Source organism: Pogoniulus pusillus, chromosome Z, assembly GCF_015220805.1.
Source record: "Pogoniulus pusillus isolate bPogPus1 chromosome Z, bPogPus1.pri, whole genome shotgun sequence".
Lineage (NCBI taxonomy): Eukaryota > Metazoa > Chordata > Aves > Piciformes > Lybiidae > Pogoniulus > Pogoniulus pusillus.
This window is the reverse complement of record NC_087309.1, coordinates 11,424,023-11,449,257: the sequence shown is the minus strand read 5'-3', so window position 1 is coordinate 11,449,257 and position 25,235 is coordinate 11,424,023. Positions and strand designations below refer to the sequence as shown.

The following is a 25,235-nucleotide window of genomic DNA, read 5'->3' as shown; positions in this document are numbered from 1 at the left end:
CATCTTCCACAATTACATGGCTTGACAAGCCTGATATTTGTACAGTGGTGATTATTATATTTGCATGCATGGGATTTACTTGGATTCAGTATGAACAACCACAGTTTTATTTGCCAAAGGTCAGGCCTTGTTAAAATAGTATATTTTACTATTTTTCTTTTCACACACACATATATATATATGTGGTATATATCTCATGTTATATAAACATTATGAACTAGTCAAATTTTAAGATTTTTTTTAAAGAGTACTTCTAATTTCTGGTATTAACTTCCTGTTTTCTGACTATAATAGAGTGAAAAGGTGAAAAACTCTGTCTGATACTGAGGGCCAGTTTACCCCTTTTCATGGTGAGGGCTGTACTCATTGATCTCTTTTACAATCCTGTTTCCTCAACTCCTGTAATTGTTTTTTTAGAAACACTACAGCTGCTCTTGTTCATTCTCAGAGATAACTCCCTCTGGAAACATGGTGTTTAGCCTACTGGCCCATGTTAATGAACAGGGATCACTGGAATTTAAAAAAGCCCATGACTTTTGATTTTAAATCCTTCATTAATAATTGTTTGCTCTAAAACCTACAAAGGTTGATCAGTCACCACCCCACTCCACTGGGTCAACAGTAGCCTTTACCTGGAAGCTAAAACTGAGACTTGAGTCCACTTCTGATTTTTGATAGTTTTCTTGCACTTTTTAAGTGAAAAGCTCGCATTGTCTTGGCAGCTAAAGCACATGTCTAGAGGTGAAAACAATGAGAAAAGGACTAATCTCAACCCATAATGGGTGCCTGAAGCACTGGCATACTGCCATACTTAACAGAACAACCGCATGAACTGCTGTTGCAAACAGTAACAGGCTTTGTGTGCAGTGGCATTGAATTGCAGCAATGTTTTAATAAAATCTCATCATGAAACACAGGTTCAGACAGGTACTACAAAATGAAGCCACTCATGCTCTGACAGCACACTTGGTCTACTGCAGTTTGCAAAGACTGTTAAGCCTTCCTTCACAAAATCGGAGGCAAAGGGAGCTTTCTCCGCCTCTGCTCCAAGGAGCTATCATTTTGGTTTATGTCAGAAGCTGCTGCATACTTGTTGCAAAGATCAGAAGCTACAGCTCAAGTCCTGACACTGCAGGACATTCAAGGTATAAATATTCCACAGAAATGGGCAAACCCATCACATTATTTTTTTTTCCCTTGGTATGTGTGTATGGTTTGTTTTTCGCTCGTTTTTGAGGATTTTTAAACCACAAGTGTTCAAAATCAGTGAAAGAAGACTGTTTCAGCCTTCAGTCTCCAGGGGGTCAGATCTGCGCTTCATCCAGGTCGACTGCCAAGAAAGAAGCCCTAACGCTCAACTGTTGCCCACCGCAAAGCCCTGCAGGAAGAAAAAACAACACGTCATTTGGTTAAAGAAAAGGGAACCGGTGCTTTCCTGAACAGCGCCTCAGATGCTAGCAGGCGTTGCGGTTTCGGCTATGCAAAGCCGCCGCAACAACTCCGCCACACGGCGCTTCCACGGCTGCCGGATGGGGAGCTTCCAACGAGATCGAGGAACCGCTGTAGCGAGCAAACGCAAAACGACACTTAAGAGTTGCTTTTTAAGTATTCAGGGCCTTCTTCCTGATCCCCACTCACAGCCCTTCGGCGAAAGACACAGAGTTGGTGAAGGCCCAGCCCCGGCAGCAGCTCCCCTCCAGTGGGGCCGCAGCCCTAAGGGCCCCTGGCTATCTGCTGTCGGCCCCACAGGTTTCCCTTCAGAAGGAGTGCTGCTGCCCCCGCGAAGCTAGGTTAGCGTAATGCTGCAGACATGGACGCCAGGCCCGCGCAAAGCACTGCCTAGCGGCGCCCCGATGCCGCTGAGCAGAGACGAGAACAAATAAGAGCGGACGAGTGCCCTTTAAATGACTCCCCATGCACCCTCCCACGTGGGAGGGCGGGGACTCAGCCATGCGTCACTTCCGTCTCTCTCGTGGTGTGCAGGAGCCGCGCGGAGTAGGACGTGAGTTTGGGGGTCCCTCTTTGCGTCCTGTTTGGGTTCTCCACTGCTTTCTTTGCCCCTTATTCCCCTTGCTGGCTGTTGGGGTCTCGGTGGCTTGCTACCGGTGCAGGGCAGGCGTGCCGCACAAGACGTGTGGCGAGACTTCCCGTTTTCCTCGAGTGCCCGCTGTGCCCTACGGCAGGGGTGTTCCGCTGAAGAGTGGGCCTGGGGCTGGAGGAGGAGCTGCTGTCGAGGGGAAGCTGCCATGTTTGGGGGGCAAAGAGGATTTGAATGAGGGAGAAAATGGCGGCGGGGAACCGCCCGGCGCCGTTCCCCCTTCCTGAGAGCTGACCCTGCCCCCTGACGACCCCTGACCCCTTTCTTTTTGTGCCGCTTTTATTCTTTCTTTATTTCTTTTCTTTTCTTTCTTTTTTTCCCCTCTTTTCTGTGCCGCCGAGAATTTGCAACGTACTTGCTGCTGTCATGTCCCGAGAGGGTCTGGGCGCCATTGCTCTTGCGCTCCTATTCGGCCCCTCACTCCTTTTCCCTGGGGGGCAACACGAGTCGTGGAAATGAGGGGAGGGATAGGGAAGGAAAATGGCGGCTGGGATCCGCCTACCTGGTGTTCCTAGCTCGTCGTGGCTTGCCGTTCCTCTCTGTCTTTTCCTCTTCTTCCCTCGGCCTATCTCGTTCCTCCGTCGTTCTCACCCATGCGCCCATATCTCCTCGCACTCTGCCAGTCAGTTTTTCCCAGGGGGCACCTACTGCCTTGCATTTGTTTTCCCTCAAGTTTCCAATCCCATTTTCCTCCATATTGTGACTCTCTGGGGGGCCCTGGGGTTCTCTCTTCATGGTTCTCTAGCAGGTTGTTTTCTGCTGAATCCCCCACCTCCAAGGTGTCAGTCCTCCTCTATGTTTTCGTGTCATGGCTGTGCTTATTTTCACGTTGTCCTATTCTGGCGTGCCTCTGCCTTCATCCTGCGGTGTGGCAGAGGTGTGCTTCGCCATACACTGTTTAGTTTTTCGTGGTGCAACATTACCACAGAGCTTACTCTACTTTAGAGCCTCATTGATAAAGTAACATTGGTCAGACTAATGTTTTCATTTGACTGTGGTTTTTTTTTTTCCAGTTTAAAAAGTAATATGTCTATTCCTCAGATACATCTCTTTAGCCCTTTCTCAACCTTTTCTAGTTGTAGGTTTTTTTTTAATACACTTATTCTCTGGGACACTTACGGGATGAAAACAAATGAGATATTTGTTACAAGGAGTATCTAGAAGCAGACAACTGCTCTATCTAACCACATGTTTGCATACTAGAGATGTAGAAGCACACCTGGCAGCATACACATTCAAGGAAAGCTGAATGGCCACTTGTCTGGCAAGTGAATGTGTTGAAGCTTCAGTAGAAATAGTAATGGAAGGATTGTGCTTTGCTGTGACTACAGTGGTTTTCAGATTTTAGCTTCATGTCTGGTGATTATGCAGAGGGTAACTTGTATATCCATCCGTTCATAGTGCACATACGAGAGTACAGATTATACTAGGGCCTAAATAGTTTGTATTTGTAAACAGTTAATTAAGCTGGAGGACAGTGCTGTGTTTTTGACATTTTGATTCCTGCCATATCTAGGGATATAGAGAAACTGTTAAAAAAAAAAAAGGTCCATTTGTAAGTAGTGCCATTAGTGCAGTTGCAGCATAAAAAAAAGGAAGAGACATAAAAAAGAAAGAGCTTTTGAGATTGCATCTACAACATATCCTAAAGCTTACATGAAAAGGCAGGGAAGTTTTTAGTAGAGATTCAAATAAGATGAGCCTTTACAAACAGGTTTGGAGAGGGCTTTCCAGCTGCAATGGGAGGTGTTCCTTGTGTAGTGTTCTCACTTTGTTCTTCTCTTCCTAGAATGCCTAAGTCAAAGGAACTTGTGTCTTCAAGCTCATCTGCCAGTGATTCAGATAGTGAAGTTGACAAAAAGGTGACTGTTGTATGTAGTTTATTACTACTGTGTTAACTTATTTCAGGTTGGAGTTCAGGTATTGGGGTGAGCGCTATGTCACAACACAATGTCACTCCATATGATTTACCAGACACTTGTCAAGAATGCACCATGCCAGCTACAGCAGCAAATGAAAAAAAACCCCACCTCCCAGGGTTATGGTTTGGATGAATAGAATGCATTTTGCCTTTCAACAGACAATACTTTTTTCATAAGTTGCATTTTGCTTTCTTTCCATATGATATATTTAACCACAAGCTTCCTGAAATTCTGTTCCACTCTCTAGTGAGTGATGGAAGTCTTCTGTACAAGCTATCCCAGTCACAAGAATCTGGAGTAATTTTGAGGACAGACACACCCTGTCCCCTCATTTTAATATTTAGATTACTTGTCTAAATTAGTCATTCTGTCCTCATAATGGAGAAATGCCAGGTGATTTATATTTGAAAGCTTTTTTACATAGAGAACTGTAATGCCAAGAAGACATGGTGTTAACAGTGGTGCTGTAATGGGCGGTAAGGTCTTCTAATATAACCTCCTCTATTTATTGGTACTGTTTGTCTTTTAAAGAGATTATATCTCTAATGTGATTCTAGCAGATGAGACTCGTAACTGTTAGTAGAAACTGTATCATTGTAGTGTCTGTGAGTAATCTGATTTACACGTGATACTATCTGGTTTTAGAAACACAATTTATGCTATGGGCAGAGATTGGACTGATTTTAAAAAACGGAATTACTCTGCTGAAGGTGATTTTAAGATCTTTCCTTCATTTGTCTCATTTAGGTGCTTTTTTCTTTTTCACATGTGTTGTAAGTTGTCTTGCCTTTTTTTTTTTCCTTATGTTTAATGGAAAAGGCGGCGAAACTTCCATCAGCCTTACTGCAATTTCAGTAGTTTTAATAAAAAGCTGTATTGCTATGTAGAAAGAGTAGGATATTTGAAATTAATTTTATGGTCATTCAGTTATCTTGTAAGCCAAAGTACTATGGTAGACTTCACTGGAAGCAGAGTTGGAATGTTTGGGTTTTTTGAAATTCCAGTCGAAATGTACAGTATTGGATTTCTGCCTTCATAGCATAGTAGTGGTTTGTGACCTCTAACATTGACTTCTGTAACTTACAGCATGAGTTGTGGTTCATGCTTTACTCTTTGTTTTTACTTCAAGGCAAAGAGGAAAAAGCAAGCAGCTCCCGAGAAGCCTGTAAAGAAACAAAAGACGGGTGAAAGTTCAAAAGGTGCAGCTTCTTCTAAGCAAAGCAGTAACAGAGATGAGAACATGTTTCAGGTAACAGTGGTGACTCTTAAAGCCTGGTTAAGATAACACGTTGCATCATATACAGTGTGGTGTTCATTAGTTGGTCTGACTATCTTGGCAGCATAGTACTTGGTCTCCTGAAGCCTTGGCCAAAGAGGATTATGATGCTAGTATACAGATGAGATGCTCACAAAAAGTGTTGTCAAGTTTCAGTTGAGTAAACGTTTAACTCTGTCTGTGAGATTGTGTGTAATCATTTTGTTGGTAAATACAAAATTTACTGTGATTGTTCTGGAAAATTTGGTAAGCACTCTTTTTAAGAGGAAATGTGTTTTAATCAGGGCTCTTGAAAGAAAGGTTCTTGGAAATCACAGTATGTACTCCTTACTCCTATTTAAGGAGGTCAAGGGCAGCTTGGCTCCTGTATTTGTATGACAGTCTTGGAATAGGTTTTATAAATCAGGTTCACTTGTTTTATGGTGCAGGTTTTTCTCCCTGGACACCCAGAAAGATGGTAATTTTTGGTGTTGTCGTTTTATTTTTAAGTTGGGATGAATGTACATTTTTCAGTAGCAAGATGCTTTTGGGGATTCAGGGTATTGAGGTTCCTGAGGTTAGCCTGGGCAGCGTATTGTGTGCGTAAAGCTATGTGAGAACTTTAGTGCTGAGAATCGGGGCTTGTTACATGTCTCTGACTAGCTGTCTGAAAAGGAGCTTAAGGTTTCAGAAACTTTGTTTCTTGAGTTTGTGAAAGGATACGGAAGAGGTGCCTGATAACATAGCCCAAACACTGACTAGAGCAAAAGAGTTGTTTTGGGTTGTAGTTGTGTGAAATAATATCAAAAAAACCCAAACCCACCTTTTCTAGAGGGGTGCTCTGCTTAACTGATACTGTAATACGAGGCAATTACTTTTAATTTATTGATTCCCACTTTATTCTTCACATATAGCTGGGAAGGAAATCTTCAGTTTAAGGCAATGCGTAGACCTGCCTACTGAAGGAACAATATATTATTTTGAGTTTTGCTGGGATATGCTTTGAGTCACGTAGGAAAAATGGTTCTAGGCATGAAGATAACATCTGCACTTCGAGGTGAATTATAGTTACAACTACAAGAAAAACAACCCTATGTATAACTTCATGCTACGTTTGTAATAAGTTCATAAATTCCAGGCTTGGAGAAAGCTGTTAAATTTTCTAATGCTGCATTGGTGGTAAAAAACCTAAACTCATTCAAATAAAAGCAAAAGTGTTTGTGTGCATTGGTGTTTTTCAACGTTTTTGACCTGAGATACTAAAAAAGATATTGAAAAACAGTCATCAGAGGAGTCCCATTAATCTGGTAAGAATGGAATTCTTCTAATGTTGAGTATAATAACAGGAAATTTGAGTATCACCTTGATCTAAAACATCAGTGTTACTTAGTCTCTGCCTGCCTTTTAGGTAATATTTTTTTCCCAATGCTTACTGTGTTATGTGAAGCATTGTGAGTTTTTTTCATGCGGTGTCATCTTATGGGCACTAAGATGCAACTGTTACAGTGTAGAAATAGCACTGCAGGTCTGAGAATACTTTCCCTCTATCCTCCCCACCCAAGAGAGCTTCTGAGAACATCTAGTTGCATGTTAATATTTTAGGGATTTTTTTCATGTTTTCTAGGACTATTGGTAATACTAGAAACTGTTTTCTGTTTTCTCATTGCAGAAAAATGATTTCTGATGTGCAGGTGACTTTGCAGTGTAGCTAACGGACATGGCTGCCGTTGATGGATGCCAGGGTGTAAAGCATTCCTGTGAGAGCTGGGAGTTCTGTAGTGCTAATAGTGTATGTGGAAGTGGCAGCAAATTATGTGAAACTTGGAGGCTTCTTGTTATACACCCTCAGACTGTGTTCTTAAAATATACTGCATCCCTTAATACAGAGCTCGTTGTGACAGCTTCATGCAGAAGATTCATTGTTTTCATTAAGATTACATTTCATTATTTTTCAGACATTAATGATATTCTTGAAACATTATGAGGAATAGTGTAAGTAGTTTGGTGTGAGAGGCCAAATGTATTTTATTTATTTGTGTGTCTTGGCCTTTTTAGGTTATTCAGATAGCCTAGTGTAATTTGGAATTTGTCAAAGGATTTGAGTGCGGTTGAGGTGTGGAATTTATCTTACTCCCATCTGTGATGTATTATGAGAGGCTCTAAGGACAAGCATTACTCATGTTAATGTGGAAGGGTTTAGTGTTGATATATTAGATTCCTGTCTGTGGCTTAAAGCCAACGTGAGCTCTGTGTCATGTGCTTCAGTTAGTTTGACAAATCCTGTCATCTACCTATGCCTGATGTGGGTAAGGTTTGTTAAAGCTATCCTGATGCAGTATTAATGACTACCCAGAGTGAAATCACATTGCCTGAGCAGGCATTCCACTGAAATTGCTACTTCTCTATGTTATATCTCTGCTCACTCCCCACATGATTTGTTTTTTTTTAACTTTAGACCATACTTGTTTTATAGCATATAAGAAATAAATTCTTCAGTTCCCCAGAGTAATATCTTTTATCTATCACAGGCTTCTTCAGGTAGGTATATATCTAAGTTTATTATGCTCTGGAAGGGCCGTTGGTGTAACACATCAGTTCTGAAACTTCAAAGCATTTCACGATCAATTCGTTATATTTATGTTGCAGATCTTATTGTTGCAGGACTCTCTGTTCCAAATGCTGTGTGTATAGTTACTAGCTAAGAAAGAAGGATACTTTTTTTGCTGCTGTTGCTTCCACAATGTGTATAGCTTAAGGCAGACTGATAATTGGAGGGAAGATGAAGGTGATTGATTACACTCATACAGGAAGTCAGTTGCATAACTGTGAAAGGAACTAAGGCTCAGTTCAATGCATTTTATTCTAAGAAACTGAAACCTGGAAATAATGCTTTTCATGTCTTTCTAATTTATGCAGTTCAGAATGATATAACCTAGAATACTATGACCTAGGGAGCTGTACTATTTTATAAAAAGCACCTGAACTTAATTGGACCAGCAGTAGCTACAATGCTGTATATCAGTACGACCCTTGGAGCACTATTGTGTTTTTAGAGATACAAAGATGTCTTAGATAAGTGCAACTATTTGATGACCATCAGCTCCTGCATTAGAGAAAAAGTTAAAAAATGAATCTGTACCAGAATCACAGGTAACTGAATGTAAAGAAACATTGATTTACTTAAATAGTTAGCTTTCAGTTAGAGGTTTTTAACGTTAGACTTTAATTGAAACTGTACTTTAGAAGCCTCTTTAAAGGCTTTATCAGTAGCATCTTTTGTGTAAACATTCACATTTTAAAGTGAACATTCAGCTGAAATCTAGAGTGATGTCAGGCCTAACTTAATTTTAGCATTTTCATATATAGAACTGTTTCCATTTAAGGTGGGTTTACTGATTGAATAGTTGTGAACTTACATCAATTATTCCCTAACTCTTTACTGTGATTGAATTAAGACACATAATCTTACCCTTAAAATTAAAATCCTAAGCCTTTTTGTTGTATTGACATCAGTAATCTGCTATATTGTATATACTTTTTTCTAGAAAATCTAGAGTGACTTGGTGACGCAGTAATATTCTTTGTTAGGCCTGGGGAAAAAAGTTGTTAAGGACTTCTGCTTGAACCTGTTCTTAAGTCACTGAAGTGTTAGGGTGCGAACGCAAGAATAATCATGTAGACTAGAATATTCTTTGCCATTAGTGGTGATGGACTTGGTCATGGTACCAAGCTTAATCTGAAAACTAAACTACCATGACATCATACTTTATTTTTGAATGTATCACTTACAGTACTGTGAAAGTATTTAATAAATCAAAAAATATTATCACATAAACTGCAATGTCTTGTTAACTTTAAAGGATGCTTTAAGAAAACTGCTTTGGGCTTATGATATCTAAAGATGTCTTAGTAGTTTTAGAATCAGTTTTAGAGTTAGCATGATCTGCATAAGAAGAAAAATTAAGCCATTATAAAGCATTCTTGTTTATATCTGTTTTGCAAAGCAACAGCTTATGATTTAAATAGTTGTGAATGATACTTATTAGTTGGAGAGTTGTTCAGTCTTTCTGATCAGACTTTCTAGGAAGATTTATTTGAATCCTCATTAAATTGTATCAAGATGCATAAACCAAGGAAGCTGAAAACTAATGCATTATCAGGAAAGGATGTTATGCTTTAAAACTGTTTCATTTAGAATATGTTCTTTCTTCAAAAAGTGTATCCAGAAGGTGCACACGGGCTTCTAAAAAATTCTTACATGGTTTATATTTGGCTATGTTTTTATTATCCAATTTTTGATTTTCAAGATCGTGTTATACTTTGAATTTATGTGAACAAATGGGTTTATATCAAAATTGGAAAGGGCTCAATGGGCCTAAATATGTAATATAGTGCATAGTTGTCAGTGTGTCTGCTCATTCCACTTCCCCTTTGCTTCCCACTCTCCACCCCCTGCATGTCCAAAGAAAAACGTTACTGTTATAATGCAGTTAAGACACTGTGGTGCAGAAGTTATGGAATTCCAAAGTAATTTCGTAATGTGCTACTTCATGATAAACTTAAAGGATCTGAATGTTGTGGGTTTTTTTTAGTGGACCTGGTACAGTGAGATAGTTTCTCAACACACTTCCAGTGAGGTGCCATGGAGACTTGCTTTAAAATTTAAGTTTGAGAGTAGGAGCTCCTTCTTTCCCTCTTTATTTCCTATTGCTGCAAACAAAGACAGTTTTAGAGGGAAAATTTTGTTTCAGAAAACATTAAATGAGTGGCTTTCTAAAGAAGCAAGCATGTTAATAAAAGTATTTTTATTCTAAGAGAGCTGCTTTTCTATTCAGCATTGAATGCTCAACTCTTTTTAAGTCGTTCATCCATTTATATTGTCATTACTTATTAGTCTACTGACTACCCTGGATTAAGCTTTTGATCTAGTTGTTTCTCTGGTGTCTAAAATAAGCTGCACTGTGCAGTGTCACATGTCTGAGTCTGATACTGATGGGGAAAAGCAAATACTGTGATATGTGAAATACCAAAAGGATGCTTTTTGTGTTTTTACAGATTGGCAAAATGAGGTATGTCAGCGTTCGTGACTTTAAGGGGAAAGTCTTAATTGATATTAGAGAATACTGGATGGATCAAGAAGGTGAAATGAAACCTGGCAGAAAAGGTACTGTTCTGCTTCACATTATTTTGCATTAAAACACTTTGCTGGTGGAGAACTCTATGTGTCACGTTTTTATATTTGGTTGCTGTATGGTACTTTTTAAAAGTGTCACTTTGATACTTTTAAAAGTTATTGTTCAACAGATTATTAGTTTTATCTGTAGATTATAAATAAAAGCAGAGTGGGTTTGTGAGATTGAGTCTTTTTCCTAAATGGATCCTCCATGACTTACGCAAAACAAGGCATCAAACACAAGCAAATTTGGTCACAGGACTTATACAGAGGCATACTTCCTGACCCTTGGCTCCATCACTGGTTAATGTAATCAGTGCAGTCTCCCCACCCTGCTCTATCTTACTACAGTTGGATGTTTTAATTTCAAAATTTGCTGGTAAAATGTTAATTTATTTTAAAACAATTATGTCTTTCAATTTCTTTCCAAGTTTGGATCAAAATAATATAAACATTTAATGTCACAAATTCAGGAGACGGGGAAAAATAAAAGTCAAAATTTTAGTTCATGTGAAACTAACTCAAGTGTTCCAAGTTCCAGTACTGTGCATCTGATCTGCAGCACAGTGTAAGCTCTTGTGCCTTTATTTGCCACTCCCATAGGTGCTATATGGCATGCTTTCATTCAACTGTTTTCAGAACTTTGCCTCCTAGAAGATGAGGATGCAAGGGTATCTGCAGTACTGCTGCTTTGTTTAGTGTTGCTTCTGTTAGAAAAGCCAGTTTTGCATTAGTTTTCATACTGCACCAAGGGAAGAGGTAAGTATAAACATTCAGCCCTGAAGACTGAGGGCACTTCATATGAAATCAGCACAAGGTTTGTTACATTCATCTGGTGTGTCCAGGTGCCACTCAGTGATATTTGGAAAGCTTGAGAAGCATTTTCAGCATTTCTTAAATAACCATTGAGTATAAGTTTGTATGACAGGAAAATATCTTGGTTTGGGTTTGTTTTTGTTACTTCAGAAGAAGTATTGCTCTGACTTGTAAATACTTCAGCCTTCTGTGTTTTAATGTGGATTTAAGTCAAAAGTATATGCAGTTTGAGTGGCTGATTACAGTGAGATTTGATGGATAGGCCATGGACAGAATTAATAATGCAGGTAGAAATGCATATCGATGTGGCAAAAGGGTCTGAATTTTATGAGGGTATGAGTGATATCCTTTTACAGTATGTCAGTATCATGTTCTGTTGATGTGCTATGTGCCACTTACCTGGCTATTCTGAAAACACCACAAGCAGTTCAATTGGTGTAATTAAAAGTAAAAATCCAACATGTTAATTTACTTTTGTTAAGTTGTTTCAGATAGTCGGTCTGAACTGTATGCAGTATGTTCTTCAGGGACGTCTTGATGGTGTTTGGTCCTGTAATGATACTTAACATACCTAATGTAACTGTTTCCAGCTGTTTTCAAGTAGCTCCAGTAGACTGCTTGCTGCTAGAAATTGTGGTGGTGCTCTGATAAGACAGTGATGGTAGAAGAAAGTAAAAAAAAGTCAGAGACGCAAAAATGAAATTCAGAGTTTTGCCTGTTTTCAGTCCTGCTCCATACACAGGGAGAAAGTAATGAAGAAAACCTGATCACTGGGGAGGGGAGAGTGAGGGTAAGTAGGAGAAGAGCCTGGCTGGAGGGAGAAAGAGATAGGCCTTCGAGTCTGTACTTGGATAGTTTTAACACAGAGATTGTAAGGGAAGAATGAAAGAACTAAAGCAGAAATTAAACTTGTGCCTAGACCAAACTTTTGAGCAGTACAAATGCAGAACTGAGCAGATGAGTTGTGGGACACTGAATAGTTACTGTCCGAATGTCACCATAAACTATAGTGAACTAGAGTGAAAAAGTAACTCTTTGAGTTGTAAGGAGTGGAATAGAGTCTTTCAAAAATACTGCTTAGAGTAGGTGTTATTTATGGTGCTTTAAGAAACAGGAGGGGAAAAAAATCCAGGATGATGATATAGTGCATAGAAATTTCACCCACAGAGCTGGCTTTTAGGAACCAGCAGGGACACAGATTATAATCAAATTCTTACCCAGGGCTTTTGTGCTGCCTTCTTTCAAGGCCAGAGCTGTTATTTCACTTCCTGTGTTTAACCTAATACTGGTGAATAAATTTGTTACACTGTACTAATTTGCATTGTAATTTCAGCTTCACTAGGGATAAGGTGAAGTTGAACTGAAGTGTTCCAAATGAGTAGTTTCTTTGGGATGATTATTGGAGTGGTTCAAGCATTAGGAGTTATGACAGACTTTGTGTATGAAACCAGCCTTCACGTAAGATCCTAATCAGTAATTTTCTTTTTGTCTTAAGTATTTATTTTTAATACATTTCAGGTATTTCTTTAAATCCAGAACAGTGGAACCAGCTGAAGGAACAGATTTCTGATATTGACGATGCAGTAAGAAAACTGTGAAGACAAAGCCATACAGAAACTTTTATCATTTTAGTTGTTTAAGCAGTCTTTATACATTGGCTTTTGTTTTCTAAAATATTGTTTTCCAAGCTATTGTATATTTGGATTGCAAACTGATTTGTAAGATGAATACTTTTTTTATGTGCATTAAAAGTGTATTCTGAGTGAGGCTATTCGTGTATACTTTACTAAAAGGAAACATACTGCTTTCACCTCGTGATGTAAAATAAAGAAATCAAGGAATATGTAATGCATACTGGTTTATGGCCTTTTGATTTAAAATGTTTGCTGATAAGGCCACCTAACAGCTTTAGTTTTTGTTTTAGTTTAAGTTTAACAATTCAGTTTCTGAAGACATTTCTTAAAGTGTCTCCATTTAATTTTTTTCTCTTTGGTGTTGCCCTGACGGCTTTCTCCTTTAAGACTTGATACAAACAATGGGGACTTAGTAAAACACTTTTGTTTTTGGTAGATAATTTAAAGTACTGTATTTGCTAATTTACCTTACTTTTTTCAGATGCAAACAGTCCTGAGCCTGTAGACATTTTGCATTACTTGCATGAAGTGTTATGCTAAACAATAACACTTGAACACAAAGCCACACGCTATTTCTTCCCATTTCCCATAGCTTGCTTGACTTAGAAAATACAATTAGCCAATTTTCTTGGACTCTAGATTTTAGAACACAATGCATAAACTTTTCCAGTAATAGATATATACCTCAGAGTAAGATAGTGTTTAAAAACTCCAAATGTTGCTATTGGTTAGGTACCCTTTTCAAGCTTTGCATTAAATTGATTGTTGAACATGTAAAAACTAGTTTAGTCTATAGAAAAGACCAGTTAACCTCTCTTTGTTAAACTTCTGTTTGTTTGGGAGTTTTATGCAAACAGTGTTAGGCTGTAACACAGGTTAAATGGTCAAACAGGGTTAAAATTGCTTCAGCCAAAAGGTGTGGCTTTCACACTTGTACCCTGTCCACACTGCCTGCCTAAACCACTTAACTTGGCTTGCTTTGTGTGGCTTACATGTGCACAGCTGTTTAATCTTTGGTACAGAACATACTTAGCGCTTACAGTGGAGGACTGGTTCATGGTTGATCATGATGCTAGTGGACTTTGCTTACCAGCCATTGTACTATTCTGGTAAAAAAAGTTTCTGTACCGGGGTAGCTCTCTTAGACTAGATGCTGCCCTGGTTGAAGGGTTTCTTGATAGGTGTCACCAACACCGAAAAAGGGAGCATATGATGTTTCAGTAGAACTTGAAGAGATAAGGGACATGCTAGTGTGGAGGTTAACAGTGAAAGACCAAAGTTAGCTCACACACATGTACATTAGCAGAGTTGGAGATAAGTTCATTTTCTGATTTGATAGTTAATTGAAGGAAGAAGATTAAACAACTTCATTAAAATTGATATTTCAAGACTAAATGAACAACTTCATTAAGTTGGCTTTAATTTTCCCATTTGATGTTTAATTTTGTGTATTAGAAAACTAAATAGGAAAATCCTGAAGTACTTGTTTATGTTGCAGATGTGCGTGGAAGTGCCATACACAGACTGTTCCTGTGCTGCAGAGGTTGTAATTTAAAACAAATAGATACTGAAGAGTAAGAAAGGGTGACTTCCTCAAATTGAACATGTTTAGTACTATTTCGCATACCTCTGCATGATTTTTAACTTACGCATCATTGATGTATCACAAGTGAAATTAAGATTTGTTTTTTTGAATAGCTCAGGAAATTGGAGTTTTTAAGAACTGCTTGAGGGCCAAAAGAAGACTGGAGATGTTTTGTGGGAACAGATGCATTTTTGGGCACAATATACTTCCTGGAGTTAACTCTTTCAGGCACTTAGGAATATTTGGACCAAATGGAATAAATAACTATCTTCTAAAATTTCACAGATGAGTGAATTAATTTGGTTCAGATCACTATTAACAGTCTCTAGCTCTGCAAATTTTTGTGATATTACTGCTTTTTTTCTTTCTGTCTGAGGTTTTGCAACCAGATTTCACTCATTTCATCTCGAAACTTTCATGTGGCAATTTGAAAGTGCATGAATATATTAGCAGGAACATTATCCTCCCTTAGATTGCTATGGTAGTAGGCTGTTGAATGATATTTGTGTATCAGATTATGTTATGATTGTGTTCAGGAAGGTGGATATTAAATTCACTCAAGGGGATTAAGTGAAAAAGGTTTAATACAGTGATTAGTTCTTGTGTGGAAATTGATGGTAGAAGTGTTCAAAGAAATTAGTGTTTGTTAAATAAGAACTAATCACTATTTGTGGTGATAGTTACTGGAGCTGTTTGTTCCATTTTACTTGATATAACTCCTGCCAATGCGATTTTACCTAGATTGTGTGTTTAAAATAGTTTTCCACCTGCCACTCGTATTTCTATTTGTAATAATGATAAAATACCACATATTTAACCTGGGTCACTCTTCGCATCTGTGTGAATATCTACAATAATGTTAACTAAATAAACCAGTCAGTTTCATAAATGAACTCAAAATGGGGTGAGTTAGATTGTAGGAGAATTCATTCTATTTCAGAGGGCTGATGTACTTTTTACTTCATAAATATTTGGTGCATTCAATTATTTTGAAATAAATGATGGATACAGGTTTGTCATGTAATTGTCTACAGCTGTAATCTTAATAATTTGAAGGAGAACATTCAGATTTTTTTTATAAATATTTTCTTGTTGAGAACAATTTTAGTTAGGGTACATGGAAGAGAATTGTGCACATACGAAAATGCTGTGTAATGTGAGATACAAACACTGCTTCCATTTTCACTGAAGTGGTGAAAGATGCATTTAATTCTTGATGTTTGTGCTGGGCATATTAGCAATATGTTTTATAAACAAACCTACTATGGAGCTTAAGGGGAATCACAGAGCTGCCAAAGTGCCATATATATGGTAAATCAAAACTGTCGCGTACAATGTTGCTCTTACATAGAGATGTTCATATTGAAATTAAACAAATGCGGTACTAAGTTTGATATTTCTGTTAAAGGAAATGCCCCAGTTACGTACTTATGTGATCTGTTAGCAAAAAAAATAATCACCATGGTTGTAATTCTGGTAACTCAAATGTCGTATTGTTACCCATGTGGAATGTTTCATGTTTTGCTCTGGTGGTACCTGTTGCAGAGAGACCACTGGAAATATGAGCCTTCCAACTGTAATTAACGTTGATGTTAAAATATGAAAATAGTTAAATGGCATATGTGTAATAACAGTTTGAACACTTGGAAATAAACAAAGACTTCTGTTGACCTAGTGTTTTTTTTAATAGAAATTTAGCTTCACTAAAATGTAACTTTCTCTTAAATTGTTACTGAAGCTGTAACCTTTGCACTTTGGAAATCTGAAATCGTAACCATCTTGCATTTAGTCCTTGTTTGCATGTGGGGTATTGGTTGTGTATCCTAGAGGTTTCTTACTGTGATTTCACAAGTGTCACACCAGTGTGGAAGTGGCAGATACAAACACACTGAAACGTGAAATAGAGGGAAGGTTCCTGGTAAGTTGCTATCTGTTAAGAGGGTGGTTGATAATCTTTTTCAGTGGATGTTTTTAATCTGGCAGTAAATGTAACCATAGATTAAATAGCTAAAAGCTTCTCACCTGTTTATTATCCTTACAGGATCACAGAATGTCAGGGGTTGGATGGGATCGTCCAGTTCAACCTCCCTGCTAGAGCAGGACAGTACAATCTAGCTCAGGTCACAGAGGAGCACATCCAGACAGCCCTTGGAAGTCTCCAGAGAAGGAGACTCTACAGCAGGGGTCCTCAAACTTTTTAAACAGGGGGGCAGTTCACTGTCTCTCAGACACTGTCAGGGGCCAGACTATAGTTTGGAAAAAAAATGAACAAATTCCTATGCACACTGCACATATTTTATTTGTAGTAGTGCACAAAAAAAAAAAAAAAAAAAAAAAGAAAAAGAATGCAATATTTAAAAAGAAGAACAATTGTAATCAACAAAACCAAATAATATTTCTATGTGAACTATGGGCCTGCTTTTGGCTAATGAGATGGTCAATGTTAGGTTCCATATTTGTCACTGCTAGTTGTAGCAAGTGATGCAAGTGTTCATCAGTTAGTCTGGGTCTGATTGGATATTTCAGATGTTTCATTTGGGAAAAAGTCTGCTTACAAACATAGATGCTGCCAAAGATTGCTGCAATTTTGAGTGTGTGGTTCCTGAGAGTATGGTATGTCTCTGAGGGGAGAGATGCATAGAAAGTAGTGAGGCTGCTCGATTTGAATGCATCTTTCAATGAGTCACAAGTCTGTAATTTGGCCAATTCCACTTGGTAAATCAGATCAACACTTTCAATGTCAACAGCAACTGGGTTCTGGAAAAGCTGTATGTCCTGTTCATGGAGATGAAGCTCTTTAATGTGAAACTCCTTTTGCAGCATTTTTAGTACATCCATACATGTTTGGGAATGCAACTGCTGGTTTTTCTGGAGACGAGTTTGAGTTGTGGGGAGAGGGCAGAAGTTTTCCTCCTGTACTTGGTTAATGAGTAGGTCTAATTTGACTTAAAACACTTTCACATGTGAATAGATATCACAGATGAGCTTCACCTTGAAGTTGGATATTGGAATTGTTACATCTGTCAAGAAATGCAAGGTGCCATTTGCGTTCTGCATCTTTGAGCTCTGGTACTTCTTTGTTTTTAGAAAGCATAAAATCATAAACCTGTGGAAGTAAGTCATAAAATAATTTCAAACCTTTCCCTTGACTCAGTCAGCGGACTTCTGTGTGGTACAGAATACCTTCGCAGGCAACATTTAGCTCAGACAGAAATTCCTGAAGCTGTCTGCAGTTTAGTGCATGATCTCTAATGAAGTTAAGACCAGAAACCACAATTTTATTGACAGTCCAGCTTCAGTGATTTACAACCCAGTGCTCGATGGTGGACGATGCAGTGTATGGCTATTGAATGTGAATGGTTGTGTTTGTTCATCTCATTGTTACTGCGTGCAACCACTCCTTTCACGGACCCCACCACGCTAGGAGCACCATCAGTTGTCACACTGAATAATTTACCCCAGTCCAGCTCCAAATAATTCATAGTTTGGCAAACTTTGTCATAGATATCAGTTACAGTGTTCCCCTCCTGGTCCAGTAAGGAGTGGAGGCTCTTCTTGCCCTTCTTTTTAGCATTGATACGTTTATAAAAGTGCTTTTTATTATCCTTCACGGAAGTGGCAGCCGAAGCTCTAGCTGGGCCTTAGCCTCTCTAATTTTTCTTCTCCATAATCTGGCTACCTCCTTAAACACATCAGGAGAAGCCTTCCCCTCCTTCCAGAGGTGATACACCCTCTTTTTTCCCCCCAATTCCTTCAGGAGCTGTTTGCTCATCCAGGCTGGTCGCCTTCCCCGCCGGCTCATCTTTCGGCACATGGGAACTGCCAGTTCCTGTGCCTTCAAGAGCTCCTGTTTAAAGTAAGTCCAACCATCCTGGACGCCTTTGTTCTCAAGGACTGCTGCCCAGGGGACTTTGGAAATAAGTTTCTTAAGCAAATTGAAGTTTGCCCTCCGAAAGTCCAAGGTGTAGGTTTTGTTTTAGTGCCTCCCTACCTCCCTGCATATTGAAAACTCCACTAACTCGTGATCACTACACCCGAGGCAGCCTCCCACTGTCACATCTCCTACCAGCCCTTCTCTGTTGGAGAGCAGCAGGTCAAGCTGAGCTTGACCCCTAGTAGGCTCACTTAACAGCTGGGTCATGAAGCTGTCCTCCATGCACTCTAGAAATCTCCTGGACTGCCTCCTCTCTGCTGAATTAAGTTCCCAGCAGATGTCTGGCAGGTTAAAGTCACCCACAAGGACAAGATTTGAAGATCTTGAGACAGCCTCCAACTGTTTGTAAAATATCTCATCTGTTTCCTCATCCTGGTTGGGTGGTCTATAACTAACTCCAACCAGGATGTCAGATTTATTAGTCCTCCCTCTGATTTTAACCCACAAGCTCTCAACCCCTTCGTCCCTCACCTCGAGCTCAGTGGCCAGGAGTGATTCCCTAATATACAGAGCCACCCCTCCTCCTCTTCTCCCTTGCCTACCTTTCCTGAAGAGGTTATGTCCCCCCAGTATAGCAGCCCAGTCATGCCTGTCATCCCACCACGTTTCTGAAATGGCAACTATATCATAGTCACCCTGGTGGACCAGGACTTCCAATTCCTCCTGCTTGTTACCCAAGCTGCGTGCATTGGTGTAAATGCACTTCAGCTGAGCTCTCGATTCCTCAATTGTCCCTAGTTTCCTTTCCACTCCTTCCCAGAGAGAGTAATTGCCTCACCCAACCACTTCAGATCTAGTTTAAAGCCCGCCTAATGAGCCCTGAATGCCTTCTTTGCCTCAGTTTTCAACAGCAAGGAGGGAGGAGGAGGCAAGTGGCCTCTTGAACTGGGGGATGGGGTCAGGGAGCGGTGTGTTCCCCTGGAAATTCATGAAGCATTAGTTCAGGACCTGCTGAGCCATCTGGGCACCCACAAGTCCATGGGACCAGATGGGATCCATCCCAGGGTGCTGAGAGAGCTGGCAGCTGAGCTGGCCAAGCTGCTCTCCATCATTTTCCAGCAGTCCTGGCTCACCAGAGAGGTCCCAGGAGACTGGAAAATGGCCAACGTGGTCCCCATCCACAAGAAGGGTCGGATGGAGGAACCTGGGAACTACAGACCTGTCAGCCTGACCTCAGTGCCAGGGAAACTGATGGAGCAGGTTATCTTGGGGGTGATAAGAGCACACCTGAGAGATGGCCAAGGGCTCAGGTCCAGCCAGCATGGGTTTAGGAAGGTCAGATCCTGCCTTTCTAACCTGATCTCCTTCTATGATCAGGTGAGCCGCTTGGTGGATGTGGGGAGGCCTGTGGATGTGGTCTATGTGGACTTCAGCAAGGCCTTTGACACTGTCCCCCACAGCAAACTGCTGGCTAAGCTGTCAGCCCATGGCTTGGATGGCAACACTCTGTGCTGGGTTAGGAACTGGCTGGAGGGCCGAGCCCAGAGAGTGGTGGTGAATGGTGCCACATCCAGCTGGCAGCTGTCACTAGTGGTGTCCCTCAGGGATCAGTGCTGGGCCCCATCCCCTTTAACATCTTCATAGATGATCTAGATGAGGGCATGGAGTCAGTCATCAGCAAGTTTGTAGATGACACTAAGCTGGGGACAGATGTGGCTGAGTTGGAGGGCAGAAGGGCTCTGCAGCGGGACCTTGACCGCCTGTACAGATGGGCAGAGTCCAATGGGATGGGGTTCAATAGCTCCAAGTGCAGGGTGCTGCACTTTGGCTACAACAACCCCATGCAGAGATACAGGCTGGGGTTGGAGTGGCTGGAGAGCAGCCAGACAGAGAGGGATCTGGGGGTGCTGATTGATACCTGCCTGAACATGAGCCAGCAGTGTGCCCAGGTGGCCAAGAGAGCCAATGGCATCCTGGCCTGCATCAGGAATGGTGTGATCAGCAGGAGCAGGGAGGTCATTCTGCCCCTGTACTCTGCGCTGGTTAGACCACACCTTGAGTACTGTGTTCAGTTCTGGGCCTCCCAGTTTAGGAAGGACATCGAGATGCTTGAGCGTGTCCAGAGAAGGGCGAGGAGGCTGGGGAGAGGCCTTGAGCACAATCCCTACGAGTAGAGGCTGAGGGAGCTGGGATTGTTTAGCCTGGAGAAGAGGAGGCTCAGGGGTGACTTTATTGCTGTCTACAACTACCTGAGGGGTGGTTGTGGCCAGGAGGAGGTTGCTCTCTTCTCTCAGGTGGCCAGCACCAGAACAAGAGGACACAGCCTCAGGCTATGCCAGGGGAGATTTAGGCTGGAGGTGAGGAGAAAGTTCTTCACTGAGAGAGTCATTGGACACTGGAATGGGCTGCCTGGGGAGGTGGTGGAGTCGCCGTCCCTGGGGCTGTTCAAGGCAAGGTTGGACGTGGCACTTGGTGCCATGGTCTGGCCTTGAGCTCTGTGGTAAAGGGTTGGACTTGATGATCTGTGAGGTCTCTTCCAACCCTGAGGATACTGTGATACTGTGATACTGTGATATCCTCTCCTGTAGTTGTTCCTTTGATGCTTTTCAGTGTAGCAAGCTCCTCTGTGACTTCGAAAGAATCATTTGTCCCACGAATGAAAATTAGAAGTTGTGCAGAGTTGGGAACACCATCGGTTTTGTCGAGTGCCAATAAGAAACAGGAGGAGGAGGAGGAGGATGAGGATTTGGGGGCAGCGTCGGCGTGGTTTGTGGCCGAGTGGAGGCAGGTGGAGGATGAGGCACTGGCTCCAGCCCAGTCCCGGTGGGGGCCTGGGGGGCTGTGGAGATCTGCCGTGGATTAAGTGTCAGGAAGTGGCTGCTTGGTTTCACCTCCCAACCCCTAGCGGGGGTGGGTTCTGTAAATACCGGCGGGCCGGATTGAGGACCCTGGGGGGCTGTATCCGGCCTGTGGGCTGTAGTTTGAGGACCCCTGTTCTACAATGTCTCTGGGGAACCTGTTCCTGTGGTCTGTGACCTTTACAGTGAAGAAGTTCCTCCTTGTGTTGAGGTGGAGCCTCCTGTGCTGCAATTTATACCCATTGCTCCTTGTCCTGTCACAGGGAGCAAGTGAGCAGAGCCTGTCCCCCTGCTCCTGACCCCCAGCCCTCAGATGCTTATAGACATTTATTAAATCCCCTCTCAGACTTCTCCAGGTTCCCCTGCCTCTCCTCTTTGGTCAGTTAGGTCAGTGTAGGTATTTGTTTTTCTTGTGCTTGTTGCGCTTGATGTATGGAGTAGATTAACTGATAGGCTCAAGGCTACAAACATATTTTTCAAGTGATGTTTGTTAGTTTCACAATGTATAGCCTCAGAAATAGGAATTACTGTGGCCCTAAGGGAAGAAAGGGAGTTTGGGGTTGATGGAGTGTCCTCATGTCCTACCTCTTTTTTCATTTACTGCCATCCACATAGCTAAGTGGGTTCACCATGAGGGTAGAAAGTCACTGGGACAGGGTGTCCAGAGAAGTTGTGAGGGCTCCAGTGCTGAAAGTGTTCAAAGCAAGGTTGTCTGGGACCTTGACCAACCTGGTCTAGTAGGAGATGTATTTGCCTGTGGCAGGAGCTTGTAAGTAGAGGATCTTGAAGATCACTTCCAACCTAAACTATTCTATGGTCTTTGACTATATAGCTCTGGTGACTCTGAATGAAGAGCAATTTGATGGGCAATGTTTTTCCTTTGTGAACCAAGCCTATGTGTTTACTGCTTTCAACTTAATGCTGTTACACGAAGGTGTGAAGACAGCTACTGAAGAGCTGAAATTAACTGTCCTTGGCTTAGTGATGGTTTATCCTTAAAGCTTATGAAGCTTAAATCATGCTGTCTTGTGAACAGAGAAATGTGCCATTATTCATCGAGACAACTTGGTGGCTGAGAACTTGGTGATGGCCTTTCTATTGCAATTCATTTTACAAAACCATTACAATTTTTTTTTGTAAGAGCTGCTCAGTTTGCTTTCCACTGTTCTTCATTATGTTTTCATTGAATTCATATATGATTACATGTATGACCATCTCATTGGCCATTACATATATGATTACCTCAATTCCTACCTCATTGTAATCATTGATGGAATGTAATCATTGATGGAATGACTAATGAGGTAGGAATTGAGGTCAGGTTCAGGATTTAAGTTTTTAAAAGCATTGTTATCCCCTGGAAGGAGGTGAGCTCTCTGTTCTAAAGGTTATAGAATCATAAAATTAACCAGGTTGGAAGAGACCTCCAAGATCATCCAGTCCAACCTATCACCCAGCCCTATCCAATCAACTAGACCATGGCACCAAGTGCCTCATCCAGTCTTTTCTTGAACACCTCCAGGAACAGTGACTCCACCATCTCCCTGGGCAGCCCATTCCAATGCAAATCACTCTCTCTGTGAAGATCTTCCTCCTTACATCCAGCCTATACTTTCCCTGGCACAACTTGAGACTGTGTCCCCTTGTTCTATTGCTGGGAGAAGAGACTGTCGTGGAGGGAATTTCTCTATTCCTCCCCTGTTAGGGGGAGGTGAGAAATTAATTTGAGGAGGTTTTGATTTTTTATAAAATTATTTATTAAAATTAATATTTACAAATTTATACCACCCCCAACCACTATGAAATCAAGGTTTGTATGCAAAGTTTATGAAAATAGCTTTGGGATATATTTACAGGGATTGATTATTAACTGGAAATATCAAATTATTAACAATTATTGACAGAGAGAAAGATTTCTTAGGCTTAATGCATCTTAACAACTCTAGTGTTTGCCCAGCAAGGGCTGAAACTGTGTGTGCTCTTCAGATAGAGATAACTTAGATTACAAAGGAATTGAAGCTTACTTAGGTGTTGCTCTTGAATATTAGTCATTAATCACCCTCCTGGGATTTTGTCTCAGCGTGTGCCCAGTACTTGGGGTCTTGGTATAGCTGGAGTCTGTCCCAGCTTGCAAGGGGAATTGATAAGATTTCCCAGTCTCTGGGTTAAATAGAATTTTCTCTAACCTTCTCTCCTGGTGTGATCTCTGCCTCGATGCTGCCTTTTCTTCTGGATGCTGTGTCCAGGGATGATCAGCTGGCAGGATTCTCAGGTGCAAGAGAAAGATTTGTCTGTGTAGCTTCTGACACGGTCTCACAGCTAGCAGGCTGTGTTTACAGGTTTGCAGACTGTCTGAGGGTCTGCCGGGCCTGGGTCTTTCCAGAATTACAGGATATCTGCCAAGTAGTATTTATGCTGGGCAAGCAGGGTCTATGCAGGGAGACGAGCTCAGTAGATAAATCAAGATAGCTCTAGGCTTATGGTGCAGGCATGAATGTGCTCTGCTTCTCAAAGGATTCGCAGATAGCTTGACTGTGCCTTGAGATCAATGCATGAGATCTGAGCCTCTGTAATGTTGCAAGTGAGTAAGGCCTGATTCTATGTCTAGGCCATGCAAGCAGGTCAGGGCAGCAGGATGCTGCTGTGGATCAGAGCTGAGTCTGCATGCTCTAAGCTTCTGAATGGTTTGAACCTCTGGACCGTCTGACCACGTGGTGCTGCTGTGCACCCCTCTTTATAGGCTCTGGGCCGAGATTCGTGGCTCATTGGACATCTAAAATGACCAATCAGGTTGGCTGTAAACCAAATCTTGCCCCAATAGGCAGTGGAGATATGCCTGGACCTCCCAATAGGGGATTACCTGCCCAGACCCCAGGGGCACACGGGCTGGGCGTGTATGTGTTACACAATTTGTTTGCTGCCTCTTGGGTCCTGGCAGAAGAACATGTCCAGGCATGCAGAGGCATAGGTAAGCCTCAGTTTTGGGGCTGCTGCCCCTCCACCACAGAGACCAACCCCCACCTGGCTACAGCCTCCCTTCAGGTATTTGTAGAATTTTCTCATAGAATCAACCAGGTTGGAAGAGACCTCCAAGATTGTCCAGTCCAACCTATCCACCAGCCCTATCAAATCAACTAGAACATGGCACTAAGTGCCTCATCCCCTCTTCTCTTGAACACTCCAGGGATGGTGACTCCACCACCTCCCTGGGCAGCCCATTCCAATGCCAATCACTCTCTCTGGCAACAACTTCCTCCTAACATCCAGCCTAGACTTTCCCCTGCACAACTTGAGACTGTGTCCCCTTGTTCTATTGCTGGTTTTCTGGGAGAAGAGGCCACTCCCCCACCTGGATACATTGTCCCTTCAGGTAGTTGTAGACAGCAATGAGGTCACCCCTGAGCCTCCTCTTCTCCAGGCTAAACAACTCCAGCTCCCTCAGCCTGTCCTCATAGGGTTTGTGTTCCAGGCCCCTCACCAGCTTTGTCGCCCTTGATATCCTGTCATTTCCATTATGACGCCTGTCTTTTCACTGCTCTCCATTTTAAAGTTCCATGGCATGATGCTCCACTTGTTGCCAGAAAGATTCTTTTAATGACTGTTACCTGGTGTAAATGTGAAAAGGCTGCTGGTAACCTTCAGTCCATGATAGCTTTTGGAATTCATGTGTGACTCAGGTGGGACAAGCAAGGATAGGTTTCTGGCTTCATAAGGCTTTGCTTGTAGCAAAATTAACTTTCTGGGACATGATGATGTTCAAAGAAATATTGTGGGTTTTTTTCATCTTCATTTTTGGATTCTTCATATAAATCTGCACCATCTCTTGGATTCATATTCATTTACAAATTGCAACAGGGACAGACAGCAGTTCATAGAATCATAGAGTCATAGAATCAACCAGGTTGGAAAAGACCTCCGAGATCATCCAGTCCTCATTGCTGTAGACAGCAATGAGGTCACCCTTGAGCCTTCTCTTCTCCAGGCTAAACAACCCCAGATCCCTCAGCCTTTCCTCACAGG

General features: G+C 41.5%; 1 protein-coding gene across 1 annotated transcript; it reads left to right on the top strand.

The window, feature by feature from the left end:
- Nucleotides 1-1,901: 1,901 nt before the first annotated feature.
- SUB1 (SUB1 regulator of transcription) lies at nt 1,902-16,153 on the top strand. Its single transcript, XM_064176809.1, has 5 exons — nt 1,902-2,002; nt 3,888-3,960; nt 5,150-5,269; nt 10,331-10,439; nt 12,783-16,153. The coding sequence occupies exons 1-5, from the start codon at nt 1,905-1,907 to the stop codon at nt 12,860-12,862; spliced, it is 480 nt and encodes a 159-aa protein (XP_064032879.1). The 5' UTR covers nt 1,902-1,904; the 3' UTR covers nt 12,863-16,153.
- Nucleotides 16,154-25,235: the final 9,082 nt, after the last annotated feature.